General features: G+C 39.3%; 1 protein-coding gene across 1 annotated transcript in view; it reads right to left on the bottom strand.

The window, feature by feature from the left end:
- Nucleotides 1–7,603: 7,603 nt before the first annotated feature.
- The window catches only part of TRIM66 (tripartite motif containing 66), a 32,998-nt gene continuing 14,418 nt past the window's right edge, over nt 7,604–26,183 (bottom strand). Inside the window, exons 10-19 of the mRNA XM_062494457.1 lie at nt 18,756–19,028; nt 18,308–18,536; nt 15,057–15,117; nt 14,181–14,355; nt 13,029–13,321; nt 11,447–11,570; nt 10,084–10,158; nt 8,807–8,959; nt 7,979–8,197; nt 7,604–7,663 (exon numbers count right to left, since the gene is read on the bottom strand). Of these exons, the coding sequence (XP_062350441.1) occupies nt 7,604–7,663; nt 7,979–8,197; nt 8,807–8,959; nt 10,084–10,158; nt 11,447–11,570; nt 13,029–13,321; nt 14,181–14,355; nt 15,057–15,117; nt 18,308–18,536; nt 18,756–19,028 (1,662 nt within the window). The remainder of the gene's footprint in view (nt 7,664–7,978; nt 8,198–8,806; nt 8,960–10,083; nt 10,159–11,446; nt 11,571–13,028; nt 13,322–14,180; nt 14,356–15,056; nt 15,118–18,307; nt 18,537–18,755; nt 19,029–26,183) is intronic.

The following is a 26,183-nucleotide window of genomic DNA, read 5'->3' as shown; positions in this document are numbered from 1 at the left end:
ACACCACTCTTCCACTGAAGTGCTCACCAATTTACCCCCGGTGAGGCTAATCGGGTCAAATAATCACAGAACAGCCAGCCCATAAGGGCAAGGCTCATTTGTGCATCTTCTCAATGAAAATTCAGTTTACAGCTATTTGCCAAACACTTTTCTATCCAAAAGTTTCGATGAAACCACTCATATTTTTAAGCAATAGTATGTGGGAGTTTTTATTTTAATATCTATTTATATGGTCACAACTTTATTAATGTGCCTGTTCTGTCTTTTCCATAATTGGTGCGTAAGGGTTAGAGAGACTTGAGAAAAACTGTTGCTTTGACACTCTCCATCTACAAATCAACCTCTTTTGACAAACACTTTCAGCTTGCTTTTCTCTCAAATTTATATTTAAGCACTACCTTTTTCTAAAGAGAAAATAAAGGGGGAAATTAATTTCCCTCTTTCCCCATAACATCAGATTGAGAGAGAGCTAATAAGAGACATACATAAGTGCTAACTGTTTTCTACTGTGTACTTAAGGGAAACAGATGGGTGTAATTATGGTTTTATGGAGGTCTTACCTGAAATGCCTACACTCAGCTGCCACATTACAGTTTGATTCTCGGTTACAAATACATATATTAATCTTTTGTAAAGATTAATGTATTTGCAGAGATTTTAACCTCAGGGGGAACGTGCAGCCCCGTAGCTACCTCCCATGGGAGGAGACCATATTAAAACCAGGAGGTGCAACGGTACTGGAACCCGCAGGACCTGGAGGAGACAAATTGTCCCTGTTTAAAACGATTCAGATCGTGCTGAAAGCAGCAGAGGGAGCCAGCTGCTTTGCTTTGGAGGTATCAGCACTGCTAATGCGCTTCAGCCAGCCCAATACTCGGGGCAGTGAATCTCCTCTTCCCAGAGGCTGTGTCGTTGTACAGGAAATAATAGAAAAGGCTGATCTTTGCTGCATCATTAAAGTTACCGGCCCATTCAGGCTGTACCACCCCCTCTGCCAGTGAGCAAAACCTAAATGGTCCCCAGGAATGTAAAAAAATATTCAGTTGCAAAGTATAACTGAGCAAGAAATAAAAAAACTTCTCCATCTCCCACTCCTTCATGTCTGTGTAAGCATTTTTATCTTTTCATAGGAGCTGCAGAAACACCTTTGCTCAGATTGGTGAGGAAATTTATAAACAAAACTTCTCTGACAAAACCAGCAACAAGACTGCAGTGCCACCCCCCCCCCATCCCCAGCATCACCGTTGGTGTTTACTCACCTTCAATTCCATTAAGAGTTCACATTTTCTTCCCATATGATCAGAAGAAAAAAATAAATAAATAAAAGAGGGAGAGAGACAAGAACTAATGCTGTGACATACATTCCAAAATCTGAACCTCAGTTTTGTCAGGTAAAGTACTAACCCTAATTCTCATGTAACTTTTGGATCTCTAGCTCAAGAACCATTTTTTCCCCCCAAGAAAACAAGGCTAAAAGTCACAAGTCCTCCTACTCCCTTCTCAGAGAGCCTCTTCTTTGTTTCTCACACTTCATAATGTTAAGGCTCAATTTCTGTCTGAGTGACCCCAGTTAAATCAATCAGTCTTCAATGCATTTGTACGGGCACTCAGGAGGAAAAAATTTGATTAGTTAATAATTTAATTACAAACCACTGAATTAACAATGGAGAACTTGACTCAAAATGAGAAGGTCATTATAGTACTGACATCTGGGAAGAGGTGAGGCAACCAGTGTAAGTTTATTTGTAAATTGTGGATTATTTGGAAGCAGTAAAGTGAATAAACACAGAATCAGGCTAAATCTGCAGGTTTCTCGCAAGTGAAGTAAAAGGTTGAGTTCTGTGCTATAAATATATATTTACAGTATACCCTAATTAGGACCAGTGAAAGGAAGAAATTACATATCCCCATCCCATTAAATACCCTTTCACAATATGAGTCATCGAGATAGCCGATGAAGGGTGTGCTGGAGCAGCACTTTTCCCAGCTGAGGGGTTGCATGTCTCCAGGGTGTTCCCACCCCTCCAGCACGAGGGCAGCACAGGCTGTCTCTCCTTCCCCCAGGGATTCCCAGCCCCATGGCACCGGGATCAGGCTGGCATGATGCAACACAACACAGCACAGGGGGAAGAGCTTCGAACATGATGCAAGAGCTACCAAGTGAGACCGTCGCCTCCTAAGGTCAGTGTCGTGAACTCCTTGTCCAGCAGGCTCGCTCCAGAGAGCGTTGTGGTATTTAAAAGGTCAAAAATAAAGATTAAGACTTGCTGCTTTCTTGAATGGTATGGGATATTGCTTCTGGGGAGCCTTTAGGTGGTTCATGCTCCGGCGAAAATCCATGCTGTTTGTATTATCCCTGAGATAACCTGGCTCAGCCAGAGGTTATGGCTGTAGTATCTGCATTGTCCAGGCTCCTGCAGCTGCTCTGGAGCTGTAGGGCACTGGTGAGTTTGCAGCAGCGGACTGAGCATTGTCCCATTCCCCCTCACTGAACAGAACTGCCCTGTAGGTAAAACAAGCCCTGTGTGATTCCTGACACTGCTTCAGGACTGGAGGTGCTAAGCTCAAGTATCATTTGCAGCGTGCTGTCAGAGCCAAATTCCCTCTTCCATAATGAAAGGTTTTAGTATCCCGAACCTGAGATGTCTCACACTGCTTTAATTTAACACTGCTCCATGATAATCCTGCAGCCAGGTCCAAGGGCTGTATTCAATTTCCTTCTCTGCTGCACACTCATTTCATTAGCTTGTCATGCTGTTTTCCACAGTTATAAGTGGGAAATGTTTATAAGTACATCACAAACATGGATGGAAGCCAATTAACCAATGTTTCCAAAGCCCTCAGAGGCCACAGGGAAAAAGAAACAGAGGGATGTCCAGTGTTTGCTTAAAGCACTGAATTCTTTAAAGTTATTTTTTATAAGCCAAAGCCCACCTGTAATAATATACTGCACTGCAGATGCCTGAGGGATTCAAAATTATATGTAAGATGCAGGACAGAGCTTGTGTAGGATTTAAAGATTAATTTTGAATTTGAATTTTATTGATTTTTACTTTATCTAAGCTCTACCTTGTTCCTTTATTTATACCATAGAATAAAATATCCTGTAAGGTTTTGGTTTAATTTCTGTGATATACAGAACACTTGCACAGTCTGCTGGTTCCGTAGTGATCATCCCATTCTATTAATACTTTCAGTATTAGAAATTAAGGGTGTTTTCCCTTTGCTGTTCTGCCACAGGAAAGGACTGCTTAGCTTGGCCCAGTGGGCTGTAAATTCAGAAGAGTTGCACTGTGCACCACAGGCTACACAGTGTGGTATAGACATGTGCATAAACTCTTTCCTTGACTTAAATCTAGGCCTGCTTTAATGCTGTTGCAAGAAACATTAAAAGTGTAGTAAATAGCAAAAATGTGATTATTTACAGAATGAACAATAACTTACATATTACCACGAAATCCAGGAATAACTGTATAAAATGTCCTGGCACAACAGTCTGTTTTGCTGTCATTATCTGACAATAGCACAATTCTGATACTTTTTAATGATCTCTAAACACTGACATTTGCTAGGCCCAGTATAAAACCAGATTATGTTCCGTGAGTTTCTCTGAGCAGAGTTCAACACCCAAAGCCCTGGCAGGGCGCTGTGTTTGTTCATTCAGCCAGGAGAAATGCTCATCCTGGTATGGGCAGTCTGCACAAGACTTGGCAATGAGTTAATTCTGCAATGTACAGATCTCACCATTTTCAACTGAATTAAAATTTTAAATTTGAATTTTAAATCCAAACATCAGCTCTGATTTGAAAATCTACAGAGAGCCTGTTACAAATTTCACCCTAAACAGGCAGAAGTCATGTGAAAATTCTTTCAAGACCCTCTTTTTAGACATTTGGAATGAAAAGGGATCCAGTTTCTGGATCCCGAATATGTGACAACAAATTTGAACATTGCAGTTTTTCATCTCCACAGTAATATTCCCACCATAGCAAATAGTTTTCCCAAAAAAAAAAAAAAATCCAAAAACTGTCTTCCTGCTTTTACATATCCTAATAGAAGCTCTTACAAAAGTCTCCTTAGTCTAAATAATTCCAGTCTACTAAATGCTCTCATGAGAACACACATGAAAACACACTAAAACGCACTTCCACAAACATTTACTAAGAGACAGGAACAGTAGGGTACCACTTCTCAAAAACCACTTCTCACTTCTTGCTCCTGGTCTACAAATACAGCTTCAAAAGATGTGCATCCTCCTCAGCCTATGACTACTGCCTATCTTTATTTCTCCCAGATTATCTCATTTGATAGCTAAAAAAAAAAAAAAACATAGAAACTCAGCTGGTATTTAGCTTTTTTGTTTATAATAGAGTTCCATGCCTGTAATTAACAGCTGAAGGAATTGCGAGCCCAGAAGCTTTTCTATGTTTTCCTATTTATAAAATAAAAAAGTTATCTCTAATTATAAATTATCTCCTAATTACATCTGAAGATCAACACAGATGTAACCCCTGAGAGAAGGATTCCTTCCCCCTCAAGCCAAAAGGCCCCCAGGTCAGAAAAGTGATGTTGATAGTTTTATTTTCCCATAAACCAAACAGAGAGAAACCAATAATAATATAAAAACACTTGCAGTGTCTGCTTGACTTTTTGCCAATAGAGGATTTTTGTTCTTTTTTTTTTTTTTTTTTTGGTAAATTATTCCAATTTTTGGCATTTTCAGTTTAAGAATACGTCTTGTGATTGCTCCAGATTAATACATTACAATATGTTGTAATAGCAACACTTACTAATAAGTAGCCTATTTCTTGGCACTTTATGTGTACAGACATTGAAACAGCAAATATTTTTTTGCTACTTGTTCTTGTAATGTTTTTTTCCCAATAACTTAGAGCAACTGAAAATCAAAAAGGCAAAATATCTACTTGGTATTGAAAATGTTAGCACAAACAGCAAGCTGTCTCCCGTGTTAGCATAGCTGCTTTCATAACTGCTCTGTTTTGGTATCAGAAGTTATAAGCAACCTAGCTAATAATTGCTAAATTATGTTATACCATCCATACATGAATTGAAAGCAGATTGAGAGCAAAAATTTCAGATTGATGTACAAAAAGACATTTCACATGTTTTATTGTTTAGCAATGCACATTACACATATAAACATGCAGTCATTGGTTAACCTGTGTGGTCAAACACCTGTTTGTATTAACTGTGATGCCATTCTCCTGTCACGACACTGGAACAAGCAGGTCTTTGAAATTGTCTGGGGGGGAATGAAAGCCAAATCAGTAGCTGTCATTTCTTCTTCGAAAGACATCTTTTCCAACTGTTTAAACACAGAAAGGATCTCTGGGTTTAAAATTTCTGTGTTTTAAATTTTCCTATATTTCCCTTTATACATGTAACCCTTTACACGTAGGGAAAATATATTGTTCTTATAACCTGCACTGTACTGTGATTTTGCTGATTCATGTTTGAAAATACATGAAGTCATACACAGGGCTTCAGTTTTTGTTCTGCTTACCAACAAGACTATTTTTTTCAATAGTTAGATTTAGTCTTAGAGTATTAATCAGAATCTAAGTTAGCCTTAGGAGTGCTCAGGTCATTCAGTCCTGCCAGCACACACCCAAAAGGTATTCTGTTTATAATGAAAATTGGAAAACTTCTTTTTTTTAATAAAAGCATAGTATAACCTGAATAAATTTTATTTAAATAGGTGTTCTCCAAAATTAATGGTACATTTAATAACCTTGCAGCCTTTAAGAAACAGAAGGAGGCTCTTGTTGACTCTGCTCTTCCAGGAAAAGAGGAAGCCATCAAAAATCTCTCACACTTCTACAACTGCTCCTAGATGAATCTAAAATCATAACATTTTTACATTATTAATGGTAAAAGACAGGTCTTTGGTGGAGGAAAGGAGAAAAAGTGATACCTGTAGCACATATAAGGGTGACTCATTCAGTGACAAACCTGCACTCATTGCCCTGTGCCAAGATTTTCACTGTTTTGAGGAATTTGACAGAAAGCAAACATATATGAATTCACATTTAAAAAGGGTAAAGGCTGTCCCTCCATCTCACAGTTTGCCAGCTGGTTTCTAATATCCTGATTTTAATTTCTTCAAAGAAAAGAAAATATTAGCACACTATGAAGTTATGGGCAAACAGTAATTCACACAGATAGTAGAATATAACATTCATGTCTTATTATTATTTCATATATAAACCTTTACTTTAAAGTGTTATCTAAAATAACATACATGGTTACCAGACAAAATAGCCCATATAAACTATGCTGAAAATATCATCTTTATTTACAGGAACCTAATTAAAATGAACTTTAATTGTGTTTGAGGTTTGCAACAACTTATTGTCTCAGAGCTGGGCCCCAGCCTGGATTATTCTGCTGGGCAGAGCTCTAAGGAGGAAGAGGCCCCTCACACACATGAAGAAAGCACTGGCCATGCAGAGATATGGCTCACCTGCTGCTGGAAGGGGTGAGAAGCAGCTTGCAAACTATCACTCTTTGCTCAGGTGTGATGTCTTGCTTCCCATCCCACCCTTCAGACTCTCAAGTGACATGCAACATTTGTTCAAGTGAACTCTAAATCTGCTCTTGGTTGTGTTCTGCCTATACGGTGTGAAATTTAGCAAAAAAAAAAAAAAAAAAACAAGTATCTTAGACAGCCTTTCTGCTTGAGCTTCTACATATATAGCGTTATCATCATCTTCTAGTACTGCTGGTAATCACAATTACAGGTAATAAGCAAAAAGAATCAGAAATAAATGACGTTATTTTATAGGCACTTCTATAACCATGTAATTCACTCCACAGTTAACTTGCTGAATTCTAATATCTGATTTATAGAAAAGCAACTGCCGTGGGTTGTATAAAAATGCTGCCTTTGAGAGCTACGAAATCCCACACTGCTTTACCAAGCATGGATTCCAGAAGAATGAGGCCTTGCAAACAGAGCACCCAGTATGCACTGAGAACCAGCTCTCACAGAGCCCTTGTATTAGCACTGTTAGCACTTGTTCTTTCCTGATTTAATGAAAATGCTGTGCCTCAAAAAAAAACAGCTAACCAGATAATCACATTATACCCTATCTCATAGGGTTTGGAGCAGCCAGGCTCCCAGAAAAATCATTGAGTAAGACAACAGGATTACAGCTTGAATGGCTACGTGTTGTAATCATCACAAAAGTATGGCCAACATTCACAATGAGGTTGCAAGATTATTACATGGTTACCTGTGGTCTATAAAATAGAGATGTCACATTGAACAGATTATGAAATGGTACTGCAGTATGAGGTATTATTAGTATGTTATTTTTATTATTAGTTATCATTACCTATGACCAAGACATCAGTACTTCAGTGTAAACACTGTGAAACATATATGTGATTTAACAGATGGAATATTGACAGATTTAAACGTTTTAAATCTGTTGTCTATCCACAAGATCTAGAAATAAGGCATATGGTCAGCAGAATAGGAGAGTTTATATAAACTGCCCGGGCGCTTTGCTTTCCTCCCACACACCTTAACTCTGCCAGTCAGGCTGCTGGATTCCTCAAATCTCATATCTTGGGGAGGTCATACCTGAGGAAGGCTGTTAGCTGGCTGAAACATCATTCTTTTAGTTTTTTCGCTTTCCTGCATACAAAGGAAACAAACAATGAATAGCTAAAGGGCTTAGTCTTTTTACAAACCTTGACAGAGCTTTCTGCCAGGAAGATAACCATGCAGCCTGAGAGACTTCATTTGCTCCAGCTCGCACATTTATACACATCTGACACTTTATTCCACTCAAGGGACCGTGACATGAAATTGTGGAACTGATCACACATCCATGATAGAAGCTTGACAGTTTTCCCAGACAGCCCTGCCAAAACTTCCCATCAGTAGCTGTAAACACAGTTAGCAGGGAGGCCACTTAGCAACCAAATGTTTTTGCTTTTGCAATCTTACAGCATGGCGCCGTTTCCTTTTGGGCTGCACGCAATCCTGCCCATACGACGGCCACTGGAAATCTTGGGATGGCACTTGGCTGTTCTGGCTCTCCACGTCTTCGGAATCAGAGTCATCCTGCTGCATTGAAGGGAAATGCCTGTCTGGATAAATCTCTTTCAGTTTGTCCTCAAAGAACTCATCCAGGCATCGTCCAGCCTCAGCAACCTCGGAGTCTGGCTGTAAGGGAATGAATAACCATTCAGTGCTACCACACGCAGAAATCATCTGGGATCAAACCCAGATAACTACCCCACCCCAACAGTTCTCCTTGGCTCTGTCTGCTGCATCTCCATTCTTGAGTAGTCTCTGCACACTTTCTACAGCCCATTAGTCCCTCTGCATTGCCAGTGTAAGTAAAAACCAGATGCTGCTGTTAAGTAACACATTTGTTCACCTCTAAGAAGTAGAGAGATGCAGTGAACTAGAAAGAGCTGCAGTCACCACTGCTTAGGAATTTCTGTGCATTTTATTTTCCCTAGATATTTTGCTGGCTGTGACTGACTTCTCACAGCAAACACAGCAACATTCCATAGAGCTGTCTGTGAAGACGCCCCCCTTAATTTTAGAGCCATTTGTATCTCAAGTTCTCAGATACATATATAACTTCATATAAATGCCGTTCCTGTCATTTAAAAAAACCCCTAACATAATTACCAAATAATAAAACTGATTAATACTTCTTTTTATCCCAATCCTGTATTTGATTTCCATGGACCTAGTAGTGGCAGCCCTGAAAGAGCCAGCCCCTGCTCTGTCTCCCCCCACCCATACATATTAGAAACATACATAGTTGAACTTTGCACAGTTCCAAAACATGAGACGCACGTCAGTCACAAGTTCTTCAGGTGCAGAATAGTGGGATTTGTCCTTTTTTTGCAGCTTCCTTCGTATGGTGGACAAATCCATTGGTCTTTTAATGATCTGATAATAATGCCGAGCCTGCAATAAGAAAAAAAGCCAGGTCTGTGACATTTTTAATTAAAACATTTCATCTCCAGTGACTTCTGTGCAATTTTGGACAGAAGTCATTGCAGATGAGTCCTTGCATGAGGGTAGAGAGCTCTAATCTTTTAGTGTCTGCACTTGCATCTCATCATCCTGGGTGCTTTTTGTTTTGATTAAAACACATTTGTTTGCAAGATTGAGCCTAAAAATAGCATACTCTGCTGCTTGCACTTTGTAAAGTTTATCCCCAGATAACCATAACCCCAATTTAACCATGATCAATAATACATGTAACATTGATAATTAGCTGACATTTTCCCCAAGCAATTACTACAAGAATGTGCTGTGATACTTTCAGCTGATAATGCGGGAAGTAGTCTGTCAAGAGTGACTCAAAAAAGGATACGGCACACTCTTGCCAAAGTTCAACAAAAGTCTTTTTCAGTGGGCATCAGCTACCAGGATATCCCACTCCTTAAATCTTTCTGGGTCTAAGCCTGCTTGTTAGGTAATTTGTTCCATAAATTCATTGCAAGCTTTACTAAATAGAATGGGTTTTACATCATTATCTAAACTACTCCTTCACATAAAACATTTCCCCCCCCCCCCCCTCAACTTTTAGCACATGGTCCTCTACTGTTACAATAGTGTGAGTCTCCACCTTCCTTAAAGCAGACAGTTAATAATCCACATGTGGAGGTCATGGATGAAGCAGATGTCTCTACATCTTCCCCTGCACACAGTCACATTTACCCTCTTTGTGCACAGCACGAGAAAAGAGGGAGCTCAGGGTTGCTTCTAGAGCAGACCTCTCTTATGACAGTGCAACATTCTCCAGTACATGGCAAGTCAATTTTTTAATCACTGGGACCCCTCATATACCTTTGCCATTCTACCAGCTTCTTAACTGGCACTCAAACATGGCCTGAACACTGGCCAAACATTTCCCTGCCTCTGGCCTGACACCTTCAAGGCACTTGGAGGAGGCAAACACCCACCCTTCCCCAGGAAGCAACACTATTCAGAAAAAAACCCTCATGAATATCTTTCAAGAAGACAAAGGAGAAACTTGGGGGGTTCTCTGGATTCCCTCTGATCCCTGCATATCCAGTACTTACCAGGGGACTGACAGGTTCATGGAATGGGAGGCTCATACTGCTGCAGAACAGGGAAAGCACCAGCTTTTCACACTTCTGTGGAAGCCAAAATTGAAATACATTTTAATTCAATGCAGGGGTGTTTTATTCTTGCCCTTAGTTAATCAATCATACTAACAAAAAGAGAAATTTCATATAAACTGTCCATTTCTGATGCAAAATGGCACACTTCACTCTAGTCAGGGGGATGCTTTGCCTCTTAGCATTGTTATACTTTGGAAAATAAGGATAGTCGAGAAATGCAAGAAAAGAAACATTTTCCTGGAAATTCCTGGGAATTAGTCACTATCATTATTTGTTTTGTGCGCTCCAGATCTATTCCTTGGCTCTCAACTGAAAGAAGGGCAGTAACTACATGTAAATAATTAAATGAGCAGTGTTTCCCACTGTTCATATCCATTCATGCAAACCCATGTAAACTGGTAGTACTGTATGAAAACAATTTCCTTTAATCATCATTAACTTGTAAAACACTTATACTAGTGTTTGGCTCATTCATTAATAAAAAAATGCACTACATAAACATTACAAGCTATATTTTCTCAAAAACAATGGAATTCCTAATCAACTCAATTTTCTAAATAGGACTTCACTGTTTGAGACCCAAATCCCAAAATTTTTTGCCCAGTTGTACCAAATCCAGTAGAAACAGGGCCAGCTCAGCATCTGCACTCAGTTGTGTGGACTCCTCCCCTCTGTCCAGTTATCACCAATATACATACGACATCTATTTTGAATTTGTGCCTTCCAAATACCATGTACTTTAGGAAAAGGCACTTATTTAATGGAAGATTTGGTAGAGAAAACTAGTAATAGGTATGTCAAGTGATAATCTTTCTTCCAAGCTGAGTTAAGAGCCTAAATATCTTCAAGGGAATTAATGGGACATTAGCAGAAGATTGTATGATGATTTCAGTCCAACTGAAAGTCAAAAAGTGTCTTCATCACAAAAATGTCATTACACTGGCCCAAGCAGATGTCTGAGAAGGTGCCAAATTTTTAAAGGGAAAAGATTCAGTGCCACAAACCAGGCAAAACTGACTTATGGAAGATCTGCTCTTGTGTGACTTCCCTGTTCAAAGTACAAAAGAATTCCACATCTGCCTGCTTCATCTTTCTATAATATTTTTAAACTGAACAGCAATGTCTAGAAAGAAGAGAATGATATAACCAAATAATAACAATGCTTTTGTTGTATTTACTACTGTGTGCAACATTTGAGTAGCAGCCAAGTGAAAACCATCACCTCTCTGATGCAGAAGCACAACCTCATGCTGAGATCATACGGCCTGCTCTAAATAGTGCAGTATATAATTATTCCCACCTTCTGGTCACAGTCACCAAGGCCATATTGTGCATTGTAGCTGTGGCTGTAGCGTGTATTTTCACAGTCATATTCCACCTCTGGCTTCACTGGATTACGGCAAAGCGAGCACACCCATTCCCCCCTGCAAAACAAGAAACCAAAAAACTTGCAAGGAATTTTTTCCACAACCTTGTCAAACTGCAAATCTCAGAAATCACTCTTTGGAAAGCTTCATCCTTAACTAGCATTATGATAGAAGGTAATCTAAAGCCCATTGTACTAGAAATTCTTCACTGGATTTGAGTCCAGTTGGAAGTATAATAATTTCAGTTCCTATTCACAGCTCTTTTCCTGTCAAAGGAAAACTACAAAATAGTGTTTGAAATAATCTATCAGCAGTGTATGCAGCTGCACTGATTCAAGTGGCACTTCGAAAAAAACATACTAAGGAAAAAAAAGCAGCAATTTGTTCACAGGACTAACCCAGACCCTTTTGATGACTGAGATATTTATTAACAACTGATATTATAATATTGACATACTTAACTAAGAAATCAACATTATCAGAAAAGGTGTGATAATACACAGGTCCCCAAACCAAACAGACAATCTTGCAAGGTCACGTGTGTCCATGCTAGCAGATGCACCTTCAGAAACCTCTTGAAGAATTTCATGAAGGCAGTGATGCAACTTCTACAGCATCAGGGTCTGAATAACTACAGATGAAGATACATTCAAGAATTATGACTATAGAACTTTAATTAAGGGAATTAATTTACTTCGTTAGAGTTTAACTTTGCCTTATTCTAACAGAAAAGCTTGGTTTTCACATTGCTTTGAAACTATTAGAGAAAAGAATGAAAAGCCTGAAGCTGAAAAGTCATGGGTTTTGAACAAAAAGTAGAAACCAGAATATCCAAAATTAATACCTTACAACATATTTTTCTCAGCTGAGACAATTATCTGAGCATGGCTCAAATGAGGTAGACTTTGGTTCCACTTGGTAATGATTTATAACAGAATTCAGAATTGCATACCACAGTAATGCACATTATTCAGTCTCACTTTTAAGTTTGGTATGTGGACGTGTATCTATTTCTGGTTCATTGCATACAATCCATCTGTGATAAGCTGCAAGAGAATGTATCTTAAGGAAAGCAGTGACTGAAATACTTCCACAAAAGCCCTGATAATCCTACATTTCCCATAAAATTTGCTAACAAACCAAGTAAAAACTCCCTGTCCTTCCCTTGTGCTAATCTCTGTTCTGTCAAGAGCCGATATTTACACTCCAGATGTTACTTGAGAGTAAGGATTTTATTTTTCTCCAGTGAGTCATACAAAAGTTTAAGTTCAAGCCTGCTTTGCTGTACTGGCCAGTTAACTGCAGAAAGGGCACAGTAGCAGGCAACAGTTCTTTTTCATAATTCATCTAGTTATTAGCATGTAAGACAAAAAGGTATCCAAAAAAGCAAGCGAGCAGGAATAAGGCTCAGCCTTTCACCCTTGTATAAGGCTGAAACATCAATCCATGAGGATGTCTTCTGCTCCCAGGCAGTGAGCAGGAACAGCACAATAGTGAAATGTCATCCATACTCACACTGGAAAGCTGAGCAGGGCTGGAACATGGCAGGAGAGATGGAAGACCTTGGGGCAGTGATCACAGCACAGCAGCTCTCCTCCATTAAGACACACAGCACAGAAATCCTCATTTTCAATTGGACTGACTTCCTGAGTTACTGGGGATTTTTTCATGCTGGAGATGCCATTGCTGAGCTTCTGATCAACAGATGGAGATTGTATCTGTCCTGCAGCCTGGGAGATGAGAGATCTCTTGTCCTCTGAGTTCTTCTCTTTGGATTTTGATCCTTCAGCTGGACTATCTTTATTTATCTTGAAGGAAGAAAAATCTGGGATCACACAACCATTATTTTCACACATCAGCATAAAGCATCATTGGTTATCTGCAGATAACCAAGTACTTGTACTTGGAAGACACAACTACCAACAATTTTCCAACAAGTGCTTCCAAGTCCCTCTCTGCAGTGAACTCTTCTGGGGAGGGCACTGAGGTTCAGCAGGTCCACCCACACTCTTGGCATTTGCCATTAGTTGGCCAGGCCACCTTGGTCAGGTCATTCCCTCCACATAGCACAGTGTAGTAGCACTGTGAGAGAGCTACACCACAGGTGATAGAAATATGATATTCTAGAATCTCACTTGCAAATTTCATAGTAAACAGCTCAAACCTACCACCATCCCCCCAGAAAAAACCCAGACATAAAAACAGAATAGGTCTTTTTTCTCACCAGAAATTCCTGTTTCCTTCTGTGGAAGGAAGTTCTTACTCAAGACTCCACTGAAGCAATACAATGCAAAGCTTTAAAAAACTATTACACTGTGATTTATGGGATCAGTTCCTATCACTCAAATATATGTTCCGGGCAGTTTTAAGCTATTTATCCTCTGTCTGTAACCAGACAGGTGAGCCAAGTTGTTCCTTAGTATATGAAAACACTGCAGCGTCAAACTTCTCAGAAATGGAAGATGCAGGGAGCTCCATACCAAGCTCAAAGCTGTATTGTCTTTACCACAACCCATCACAGAAGTACCTGAGGGCCAAACAAATCAGCAGACTTTTTTTTTTTTTTTTTTTTTTTTTTTTTACTGTACAATATTCCAGAAACTATGCCCAGAAACCAGTGGGATGAAGGGGAGAAGGCAGGTAAAACCCCATGGCAATCCCACTGACCTTTATAGACATGCTTGAGGACCGTGTCCCACACTCAATTACCAGGAGGAAATTGCCCTCCTGCTCGTTGTCCTGGGGCTGGAGCTTAAACACGGGCAGCGTCCCCACCTCCGAGGCAGATACCTTCAGCCGTTCCAGTCGCACGTAGGGGATCTTCTGCTCCTTCGGGGCAGCTCTAGAGTCAAAAGGACACGTGATTAAATTCATCCACGTTCCACAAAATTCTCCTCCCCGTTCAGTTTCATGCACCGTTTGTTGTTTGTGCTCCTTTTCCTTTCTAACTGTGACTGTGGTGGCCGAACGCCAGAAATTTTGGTATTTTTCATAAACCAATTCTTTAGGAAATGTGAATGTGAGCGCTTTAAATGAATCATATGTGCAAATACATTACTAACTCCTGTTCTAAAGCTTTGCCCTACTCTGTATACCCTTAATTACCGTAATTAAAGTCATATGTTATATTTTCATTGTGTCTGTCTTCAACAGGAACACAGCACATCATCAACTTTACCATCATTATTATCGCAGTAGTGGCTGCATAACAAATTTTATAAAATTGTTGGGGTGATGTTAATCCTGTTCCCATTATATCTTTTAGTTTTCATTGGGGCTGAACTTTTTCTAATCGTCCAAGTGAGATAAGTCTGCAAATATTTATTCGTTCTGCAAAACTACAGAAATACATGAATTTGCCACTTCTTTTCCATTGTTGTTGTCAAGTCTGAGGGCACTTTACAGCTTCCAGAACTATTATCTATAAGGAATCTAGAATTCTTTTTAAGTTGTCCATCATCATTAAGTATGACAAATTTTATAAATATATGTATAAAATTTCACAGCCCATGCTTTTGTATTAAAAAAAAAAGACTCTGCTACCTGACATTCTGATTGCTTTTCATATCCATTTCAAAATGTTCTTTTTCACAGTTATTGGAATCTGGAACAGAAGATAAGAAAATGAATAAAATATTCATAATATCACAGGCAGATTAGGGTAGAAAGTACTTCAATATTCATGTACTTCTGACTGGTGTTTAATATGATATTATAAGTGAATTATGGAATAATTTCATCTATATGTACAGAAAATATGCATGCTATTTTCTGTTCTGGTGCAGAGCCTTTGTCTTTCTTTTCTACTTTTAACCACAGCTTTTGTTCTAAATACAAGAAGCATATATAAAATATTTTGTGGAAATAGTTTCATTCCCAGGGAATTATATATGTACACAGCCATATCAAATACATCTATATACATGGAACAATGTAGGTAATCTCCTTCGCTATACAGCCTTCACTTGAGAAAAACAGACCCAATGAGGTCAGAAACCCCAAGGCTCAGGAAATCTTTGTGGTCTCCTGCTCCATGCTAAGAAGGTTCTGGATAAATTCCAGTTACTTGAAAACAGGGAAAAAGCTGTGTCTCCTATCTGCCACTACAGGACAAAAGTTATAGTATAATTCCTTTCTTTCCTCCAGCCTCTGGAACATATAAACATATGAATTCAAAACTGTCTGCTAGATGAGCATTTAGCTGTAGCTTTATGTAGCTGTATCAGCATATGGCTGTAGTTTTGACTGACATTAAACTTAAATAACAACAGCTCTGGGGAGATGGGCTAGGATAGAGACAAATGTCCCAGTGGATACCCTCAAAAATACAAGTCCACTGAAAAAAAATTTCATAATCTCACCTTCTTTTGTTAGGGATTAGTTTGACATAGCCAGTACACACAAGAAACAAATGCAATATCATGGTTATCGAGAGACAGGAGAGGGCCAAATAAAGATGATCTTTAAAATAAAATCTAACTCAGGTCAACAGTACCTCAGCCATGGCTTGAAAGCAATGTGCCTCTAAGGTACATTCTTTTTCCCAGCCACAGGAAACAATAAAACGAAGACTAACAAGGAAAGGGGTATTTCACATCACACCTAAGGCATTATTCACTTGTGATTTTTGCTCAGGTTTTGCTCAGGGTAGCCTTGTCATGGACAGAATTATTAAAGGGAGACTGCACACCAAGCTGAAGGAGCAGCTCTCATTGTACACTGTCAAAGCAGAGGATGTTCCATTAACCAACATTTCTACCAGCAACTGGGCCCATCAAATAATAGTGCCTATAAAATTTGTGGGAAACACCCAACCAGAAGGGTGGAGAATGTTTCCAGTTAAAAATAGACCTTAGTGCATCAGAGAAAAAAAAACCTCTTAAATCAGTAAGACTGGATTGAGATAACTGTACTATGCTCATGAAGGGTCAGATGAATGTAATCCCAAAGGAAAACAACTGGCTAGGAAAATATTCTTGGAAGGAACTAAGGGTTAAAGTGGGCTTTTCTCTACACAGGAGTCGACCACCTAATGCTGCTGCTGTAGAAGAGAGGAATGCCATCCTGCAGGGTACTGCCAGCTGCAAGGGATGTAACACTCAAGGAGCAGATACCCTGATCCTGCATGGCACCCCAGAGGGCTCAGCTGAGCACTGCATTTGGCCGTGGGCAGCACTCCTTAATTGCAGAGAACCCAAAAATAGCACAGAGGAATGAGGTGGTTTTGAAAAAATATCAAACCCCTGACCCACGAGGAGAGACTGAAACCATCAGATTTGTTTAGTCTAGGAAAGAGAAGAGGAGGGGTGGGTGTTTATGAAAGTCATAGGAAAGAAAAGTGGCCGTAAGAGAGAAAATGATCATGCTTTGTACCATTTTCACCACATCCTGTGTGGCTAGGATAAGAATTGTTTAGTTTTAAACTAAGCTGAAATGTTTAGGTTTGCTATTAGAAAAGGATGAGTCACTGGAGACATACGCCAGAAGGAATGAGGCTTGGCAGCACAGCAATGCTGAAGCCACCAAGTCCTACTGAGAGCCACCAGCAGAGTTAACACTGCCTTTGCAGCAGAATTCATGTTTTACTGTGCACTGGTGACTGTAGCTCCTCAGGTCTCTCCTCACTTAAACACCTCTCACACCCTTAAACACTGACAGGATGGGAACCGCCTGCTCCTGATCTTTCCTCATGAAATGGGACCAGCACTGAGTTCAACACTCAAGGCTTTCCACCCTCTCGCACAACAGGGGTAAAAAACACCATTTTATACCCAGCAAATCCATAGCATCCACTAGTGACAGTGAGAGTCTGAACACTGGGGTGCCTCTGTGTGTGGTGGCACACACCCCACACCAGACCCTACATGGCCGCTCCCCACCAGGACACTTCAGCACGACTGGGCACAGCTTTTTAGGAGTGCTTCTGATTCTTACAACTCACACAAATGATTGTGGCATAATTGCCACGGTTTGGCATAGGACATAGAAGAGAAAACAAATACATTTCCTTGGCTCACTGGGCTAGGCCTCCTTTGTACTAATTAGAATTCTCTGAATAAAAATACAGCACAGAGAGAAATATTAATTCATCCTTTATAGAGAAATGCAGCCAAATATCAGCATAAGTCACGGGATAGCAGCTTGATCCTGCAATCCCTTGTTTGCATGAATAGTCCCATTGACTTTCAGAGTTTGCAGGAATGAGGGTTTACAGTGTAGCATGATGTTGGCAATTTGCCCATGAAAAGAGTTAAGTAAAGTCTAATTCTCCATTAGGGCTGAAGAAATAGGCCTTGGCTGAAGGGATTGTTCCACAGTAGACAGAGCCAAGCAACAGCACATGCTGTGCCATGTGTTAACAAAAATTTGGTATGCTACTGATGTGAAGGACTTGGCAGAAGGCACATTACATTTCAGAAGTAATGTGGGTTTTTTTAATTGAATTTGGACTCTTCAAACCAGCTCTTCAATAGTCATAACTGCAGGTCTCATTAACAGGAGTGCTTCTAAGAGAACTAATACTCCAGGTACTTCACACAGTCACACTCATTTCTGCTTCACAGATGAGGAATGTTACAAATTCAAAGCATATCATTTCCCTGTTTTTCCTCCACAAATGAGATCAAACACACTTTTCCACTGGATTAAGTACTCTGATAACATTTGAAGCTTGGTGGAAAAGTACATTTACATGTAAGTATATTAATAAGCTTACTGCTTTACCATGCTTGCAATGCACAGTGTTAAGAAAGAAAAAACCCAAAACCTAAAGGGAATAATTAAAAGTCAGGTACCTTCTTTGCTTCTAGGTTGTCTCATTCTGGCATTCACAGGCAGGGAAGAAGTGTTGCTGAGCAGTTCAGAAGGAGAAGTGCAATGCTGAGACTTTTTGATTGAAAGATTAATAGGTTCTTCCATCACTTTTTGCATAGAAAGAGTTAATTCATTAACTACCTCTTGCCCAGCAGAAGCCAAGCTGTTTTCTAGAAGACAATCCACAGCACTGAGGTCTTCATTTTCTAGCTGCAGGGCAGGGGGGCAGGGGAGAAAGAAATGCAGAATGCTATTATCAGTTTTCTTTCTTTCCATGTTAAGAAAACCATTTGTAATCAGTCTTCAAATACCAGATAAGGAAGACTCTACTCATTGAAATAGTAATTTATTTTGACTGACTGACCAACAATAACATGCTATAAATGAAAGTGGATTCCCTCTCAGCAGAGGAGTTTGAGAAATCCCTACCTTGCATTTAGTGCCTCCCTGGAGTGCATCACCTGGTGTGAGGCCAGCAGGAGCCCCAGGGTTTGGGTCACTGGGAGCCCTGCCCAGTGCCAGGCTGTAGCTGGGCAGGGACTCAGGTGCAGTGTCACAGTCACAGAGGGCATTTGGGGATGGGCCAAGTGTCACAGCAGCTGCACCTTTAACCTGTGGGTCGGCTGAGCCGGATAACCTTGTTGGAGATAATTCCATTTCTGTGCTGTTTGGAAAGCCCACAAGGCTTAAGGATGCTGAACTCTGGGAAAAGCAAAAAGAAAAAAAAATCCAATATATTAATAAGCTTTTCAGCAGCAAAATACTACTGTTTGCTCTATAATAGATGACATGCTCGGTTTCAGCTTGATATAATCAAACAGTTGTGTCACAAGGGCTGTAAGAATCTATTGTAATCCTATACTATTTTCAAAAGCTTTAGATTCTCCACCATTAAAACTGAAAACTAGAAAAGGACATAACTGGGTTATTCTTGTGGTGCTTACAAAAAATGTTTTCCTTAGATCAATTCAAAGTATTCTGATTTTTAACTGATTTTTCACTCCTACATTTATTGGGAAATCTATGTAGAACACCATACCAATAGGGTTTATGTCGAGGATTAACTTATTTTCCATTAAATTTTCCCAGAAGAAATAAGACTCAAATCAGAGATATTGTCATTTTATTAAAAGATCATCAGATCACTTCATTCAGAAAGAAGATTCAGAAGAAATAAGATTTAACTCTAACACAAGTACGTGAAGTTATTATTCCTGTTAATGATGCTGAAAACTTTATGATAGTGAGTCGCTTCCATTAAAACCTAAAGCATTTCCCCTTTAAATATCATAGATTAAATGCAGAACTATCCTACATGTACTAATGAAGAAACATGTCCAGTTTCCAAAGAAAGGGAATATTTATCAACCTATCAATATGCATTTTTTACTGTGTCATGCTTTGTCATTACCAGACCCACAGAGACACTGTTACACGAAGCAAAGCAAGCCCACTCATCTAGGTGACTTCCCTAAGCTGCCTCAGAGCCTGGAACGTGGGACTGTGCTGAAAACATGGCTCTTCTAGCATCCAGGTGAAGCTAACAGAAGCAATTTTAGGAAGTGTATGGATCTGTGTCACTTGAATGTACAACTTCCCCCTGATTTCACCATGGTTCATTGGTGTTTCACCCTTGACCTTTGACTGACTCTATCCTTTTTGTTTGACTGCAATACAGTAGGTAGCACTCATTTTAATATAAATGTGTCCATTAGAGTTTAAATTTACTGTTGTACGTATTTCTCCTCTTGAGGCCTGTGACTCAGAAGTGAATCTGAGATAGGACACGTTTCCTAAATTTAATTAGTATTTTTCTCAACTTATACTCCATTTGGGATTTTGATACTTTTGCCCATCTTAACCCCACAGTGGTACAGACTGCAGCCTAGACTGAGCTGTCAGATATGTCTGTGTAAATCCTACCTCATGCCATTCTTGGATTTCCCTGCTTGCAACACACAGCAACTCTGTGCTAAGACAACACTGCCCGCTGACATGAATTTCCACCTAACAACAGATGCAACTTAATTTCCTCTCTGTCAATCTGCAATAGATGCTACAACAGGAGCTTTGCCTGAAGAGTGACCACTTAATGCAATGAGACAAAATACGCCTGCGTTTGAGACAGAAAGAGGTCAGCTCTTCTGCAGAGCCAGGGGAGGTTTGTGCCATTCTACCACGCAGCGCTGCAGTGAGCCTGCTGTGAACAGTGCCTCCATGTAGAAGGCACCCCAGAGAGCACTGGGTTCCTGCAGCCAGGGAACTGCTCAATCTCCCCATCCTGAGTCAAATGGACACCCCTGAATCTAAGTTGTCTGAGCCGTAACAACTTTTAGGAAGCAGTTGGAACTGGTCACAGATGTTCTTACCACCTCGAGCTGAAAACTTGAACACAACCAACAAGGAAATGCACCAGAGGAGGCCCAAACTTGTCATAGAGTCTGTCTGATAGGGCATTCCTAAGAATGCTGAGGTTTCAAACCAAAGTTATCTCCATAGGACAGCAAGGAATCCGCTTCTCATGGCCACACATCCTAAAGTCCACAAAGATCAAAAGTGTTTATTTGCCACCACAATTTGCTTGTGACAGGTTCCTGCAATTGTAGTGACAAACAGGACCTACGAAGTACATGTTTTCCTTTTCATTCCATCACTCATTTTTTAACAAGGCTTTTTCAGATGACAAAATTAACATGCGAGTTTTTCCCGTACCACTCACAAAAAAATTAAAAGAAACAAGCAGAATCCATGCTTGAGCTGAAGATGAACTGTAATCAGCCCTTGCATTTTCCCCTTATTTCAAAGTCCATTGTGACCATTAATTAAGCCCCTGTGGGGTAGTTACATATTTATTTAGTTAGGTTCTCCAAAGCATGGAGCATCCACAAATTCCTGAGTCAATGGGAACTACCCTAGAGCTGAACTCCATTGGGAATGGGCATCCTGAGGCATACATATGGCAGGCACACCACCCAAATTTGCTCCCAAGTTAACTGGAGACCTTCAGGCCATTAAGTTCCTCCAATCACTACCCACATCTTCCTTGACTCATTTACAACCATGTGCCATCACCTCACATAGTGAGACCTCACCCTCTGTGTGCAACTCAGGTGAATACTCCCCCTCTTAAGGCAATGTAGGATCACTCCTGGCTCCAGTGAGACAAGTTTATTTACTGAGAGTAGTCACTGGGAAGACTCCCACTGAAGGAAAAAAAAAATAAGGAGATGCACACATAAGATTTGGTTACAGCTATAATTTTCAGAAAGGTGAAATTTAGTTGTATGGCGCGGCTATGTCCTTTTATACTCTTCTAGCTAGCATCAGTTTCTTCAGAGATCTCTTTAGATTTTATAAGCCAGTGTAAAACCTCATTCTTGTTAAAAAGAATAATGAGGCCATCAAACTGCCATCTGTCTTTCCCTTGGGGCAAAAGTTAATTTTGTGGTTATTTTAATGATGAAGCAACATTATGATCTTTCAGTACAAAATATTAAAACTCACAGTTAAGAAAAGACACATTCCATCCTGATCCATGGAGCTGCTGTCAAGTGTGAAGTGAACAATGCACTGGGAACAAGGCTCATTAATAGACTATTAATTCACTCCCTAAAATAATCATTTCTTTTGCCATTAGCAAAAATTTCTCTTTTCCCTTGACAGTTCAGCTAGTTTTTGCAAATGGGATGCCTTTAAAGGATTTATCTGTTATATAAAATCTCTATTGCTCTTGCATTGCAACATTTGAACAACAACAAGCATTAATTATGCTCTTGGGCAGAGGGTGACTTCAGCTGTTGGTTAATTTTGAACTTTTTGACATTTTAATGTACAGTCTGGCACATTGAACTACATCTGTGTCACTAAAAATGGAATTCTCATTGTCTCATAATTAATTTTGGTCTGATGATCCTTATAACATAATGGCAGCATCACCACCCCTAAATGCCTGCTACCACAATTTTCTTAGCTATAGTAGTGAAAATTAAGAAAAAAGAACATGCAAATTGCCTTCAGAGAACAAAAAAATAGACATATGGTTCAGTTCAAATATTTCTTTGATCACTGTTTCATTCAGAAAAGGTCCAGTGTAAACATGCAGCACCAATACAGAAGAATTCTGAGAAGCAAATACTTACCTTGAAACAGTGGGATTAGGATTTGTTAGGATTGTTTTGGCAAAGTCTCAGGGCTGTTGACATTAAGTGCCACTCATAAAGGAAGCTAAAAACTGGGGAGCGCCAATTCTCTTTGCAATGGGAGAAACACCACGCTGCAAATGGTTGCAGAGTAATGAACGGCTGCTATTAAGTGGAGCAATCCCCCTGGCAGCTCATTATGCTGGAAGGTTAAACAAATGTACTACTCCAATCCAGTTACTTAACACAGCAGCACTGATAACACGGGCTGCACATGCTTCCCATTCGCAGCTTCAGAACAGAATCCGAAAGATTTCCTTTCCATTTCCACGAGAAAAAAAAAAAAGAATCCAAATCTTCCTTAATAATTTGTCTGAATAAACTGGAGCGGGCTTAAAGCGGAAGGAAGAAGAGATTGCATGAAGCAAGCAGCATCATGTTTTATTTATCTTCTTTTTTTCAGGTCAAAGGAAAAAGGTTTTGTAAAATTAACGTTCTGAGAAATGTACCTAATTGCATTAAGCATAAAGGCATTCGTGCTATGAAGAGTTCAATTCTATAAAGTAAAAAAACACGGTCTGTTACTTTAGAAATTTATAGTAGCCCAAATTCCAGGCTATTATTTCCTTCATCACAAATTCCTCTAAAATTAATAGTCATTAAGAGAAAAAAAATAGCAACAACAAACCCATTTTGGTCCCAAGCTCAGATATGAAGTTCTAGGGTTAGAGATTAAATTATTATTACTTTCAGTCACTAAGTAATCACAACATGCTCTGTGCAATACTACCATCAAACAAAATCAGAACTCTGTCCTCCAGCCCCCTTCCCACAAATTTCATATATTTTAAAGAAAAAAAACAAGTTCCACCATGAACTGTCACCATATTAGTCTTTCATTAAGTGCTATTACAGCATATATTTGTAATAAAAGAGAAGCCTCTCAGAGTGCTCTGAAGAGTGCGCCTTGGACAGCATGGAATATTTCTCAGGATTTCCCCATTTTAGGTGTTTTATGGTGCTTAAGACAAACAGAGCTCTTCAACTAAGAAGCTGGATCTTGTTTTGAATCAAAAAGAATGCAACAAATATAATGTACCACACAACATATGCACGTGTTTACACTTTCATTACTAATCTTTGTCACTCTGCCTAAAAAATTATTTATCAAAATCACAGAGTATGGGGAAAATGGTCAAATACATGAAGGACCAAATGGCTTCCATGAAAGAAAAACCTAACTCTAGAGAGACAAGTGGTCACTCTTAAGATTCAAAAAGAAACTTTAAAAAATAAATTCAGTGTATGCCTATAAAATACAGATATAATTAATGGGGTGAATACAGAGTGATTATTCACTGTTTTTCCGAACAGAAAAACTAGAAGGTACCTGACTGAACTCTCAGGCAAGAGACTTAAGCAAACATAGAAACTTCTCATGCAGTGCAAAACTCTGTGTAGAATGCTGAGGAGTATTCTACACTAGTATTAATATAGACTCAAAATAGTGAATTAGACAAATTCACAGACAAGGGGTCTATAAAGAGCTCTAAACCACAATGGTCTGGTCAGAAAGTCTTTGAAGTGCTGGCTTTCAGAATGTGGGATAGTGGACCATCAGTTCACATTTGTCTATTTCTGATGCCCTTCCCTAAGGATGTGCTGTTAATTATATTTCTATAGGATCAGATGCAGCTGTTCAGTGATAACTTACTAATGCAGTGCACAATATATTCAGAGATTCACTTGAAGAAGAAGATGAACTAACAGAGGTAAGGGTCTTGCTCCAAATTACAGAAGGGGGTGCACTTTATGGACTGTGAGGAGGAGGAAAAGGGTCCAGCTGGCCCTGCATCAACACCAATGTCTGTTGCAGTGGTGCCTGAGGCTCAAATTACAAATCTGTGCTCTAGATGTACAATAATCATGACATTCCTTCAAAAGCTATATTGAGCAGACCTCTAGCTCATCACAGCCAGAAATTACAATTAGGTACATACAAACAAAACAGAGACTGCATTCCTGTTATTACACCTGAAAACACAATTAAGCCCAAAATATCTTATTATTCTTGCCTTTATTCCAGAATAGGTGACCTCTCTAGTCCTGTGCACAAATTACTAACTTGATATCATACTACGTAAAAACAGCAAGATCATATCATTGCAGAAGGTCAGTAACCCTTTCCACAAAACTGTTAAACTAATTGAGTACTCATTCCTTCACACTACAACTTAGCAATTCCATAGCTTGTGTAAAATCTGTTTGCTAGAGTTTGGCAGAATTCCCTGGAAATGCAGTGCAGGTACGCTAAAAGTTGATCGGAAATTTATTCTCTGTCTTGCTGGCATTCTTACTATAGAGGCTGGATATTTGACAGGCATGGAGACAAAGCAACTCCACAATCCAAACCAGAGGTTCTGGCAATGCAAGGGAAGTATTCTGACAGAAGAAGATGAAGAGAAAACTATATCCATTTACCACATCAACATATAGCTTTCATTCCTAGTGTGACATTCTTAAAAAAGTGCTAATCGAGCCCAGAATTATGCAAAGTGCAACACTTGACTAATATCAATCAATGGTCTAAATACAGAAACATTTATTCTGCACAAAACAATTAATTCACAGAAAAAGAATAGTTAGAGGAATATACAGGAAGACAGAAAGACTGACAAAATATCACCATTACTGTTTCAAAATGAGCAAAACAAATTAAAATTATCCCAAACTATTTAAATCATGTACTATTAAGAGCATCTTCTCTATATTGCTTTACAAATAAATATAATTCTGTTGCAGACAATTAATCTAGTTATCAGTCTATAATATCAAATTCCTACCATAAACATGCTTAAAATTAATGCACAGAGGTTTAATTACATGAGCAATCAGGCCTTGCTGCACTCCAAAATAAAGGGAAACCACTGAGCTAATGAAAGCTTTTATTTCTGTATTTTTTGGACAGATCTTGACAATCATTTAATTAAACAGTTAATTCAGGTGCACACATTCTCTAATGAAAGAATCTCAGCAGACAGGGAATTATGTACTCCACTAGGAATTCTGTGCCCAGATGAAAACTGTCAGAGTTCAGTAGAAATGCACCACAAGGCCAAGGAGTCCAACAGCAATTTTTCTCCACAAGACAGAACAGCAGAACTTCTTCAGGCAGCAGGTTTATCTATTTTCTTTACAATTTCCCCTAGCATATTTTTCAAGTATTTCAGACTTGTCCACATTTGTTTTCTCCATATCTTCCAAGACGATCTTGTGAGAGATGAAATGTTCTGAATATAGGCCATGTGAGAGCACATGGACAAACACCTATGCAGACATTTTTGACTGGAAATGAGTGTGAAAACATTTAATCAGGTGAACCAGATGAGAATGAACAGACATTGTTCTTAAACAAGAACCAATCTACCATTTAAAATGAGATTTAATCCAGCAAAAGCACCCAGACATCTTCAACAAGCATTCATGAAGGATATACTTCAAGGGTTTACTTGCTGTGCTTTTCCCCTTCATCGTTTTTAATTTGTCATTGCCAGAGCTGTCAGTATCTTCATCCCACCCAGATGTCTTCATCCCAAACAGCTCATTAGAAGAGATGAATACAAGCAAAGATATGGTTCTGTTAAACATTCTCACTTCTTGAAAAGGTACCAGGCACCTCAAAAAAAACCAGACACTCCTGTGCTTCCTGTACAAGAGC

This window comes from Cinclus cinclus, chromosome 6 (genome assembly GCF_963662255.1).
Source record: "Cinclus cinclus chromosome 6, bCinCin1.1, whole genome shotgun sequence".
In the NCBI taxonomy this organism is placed as follows: Eukaryota; Metazoa; Chordata; class Aves; order Passeriformes; family Cinclidae; genus Cinclus; species Cinclus cinclus.
The sequence above is the reverse complement of the archived record's forward strand: the minus strand, read 5'-3'. Positions and strand labels throughout refer to the sequence as shown.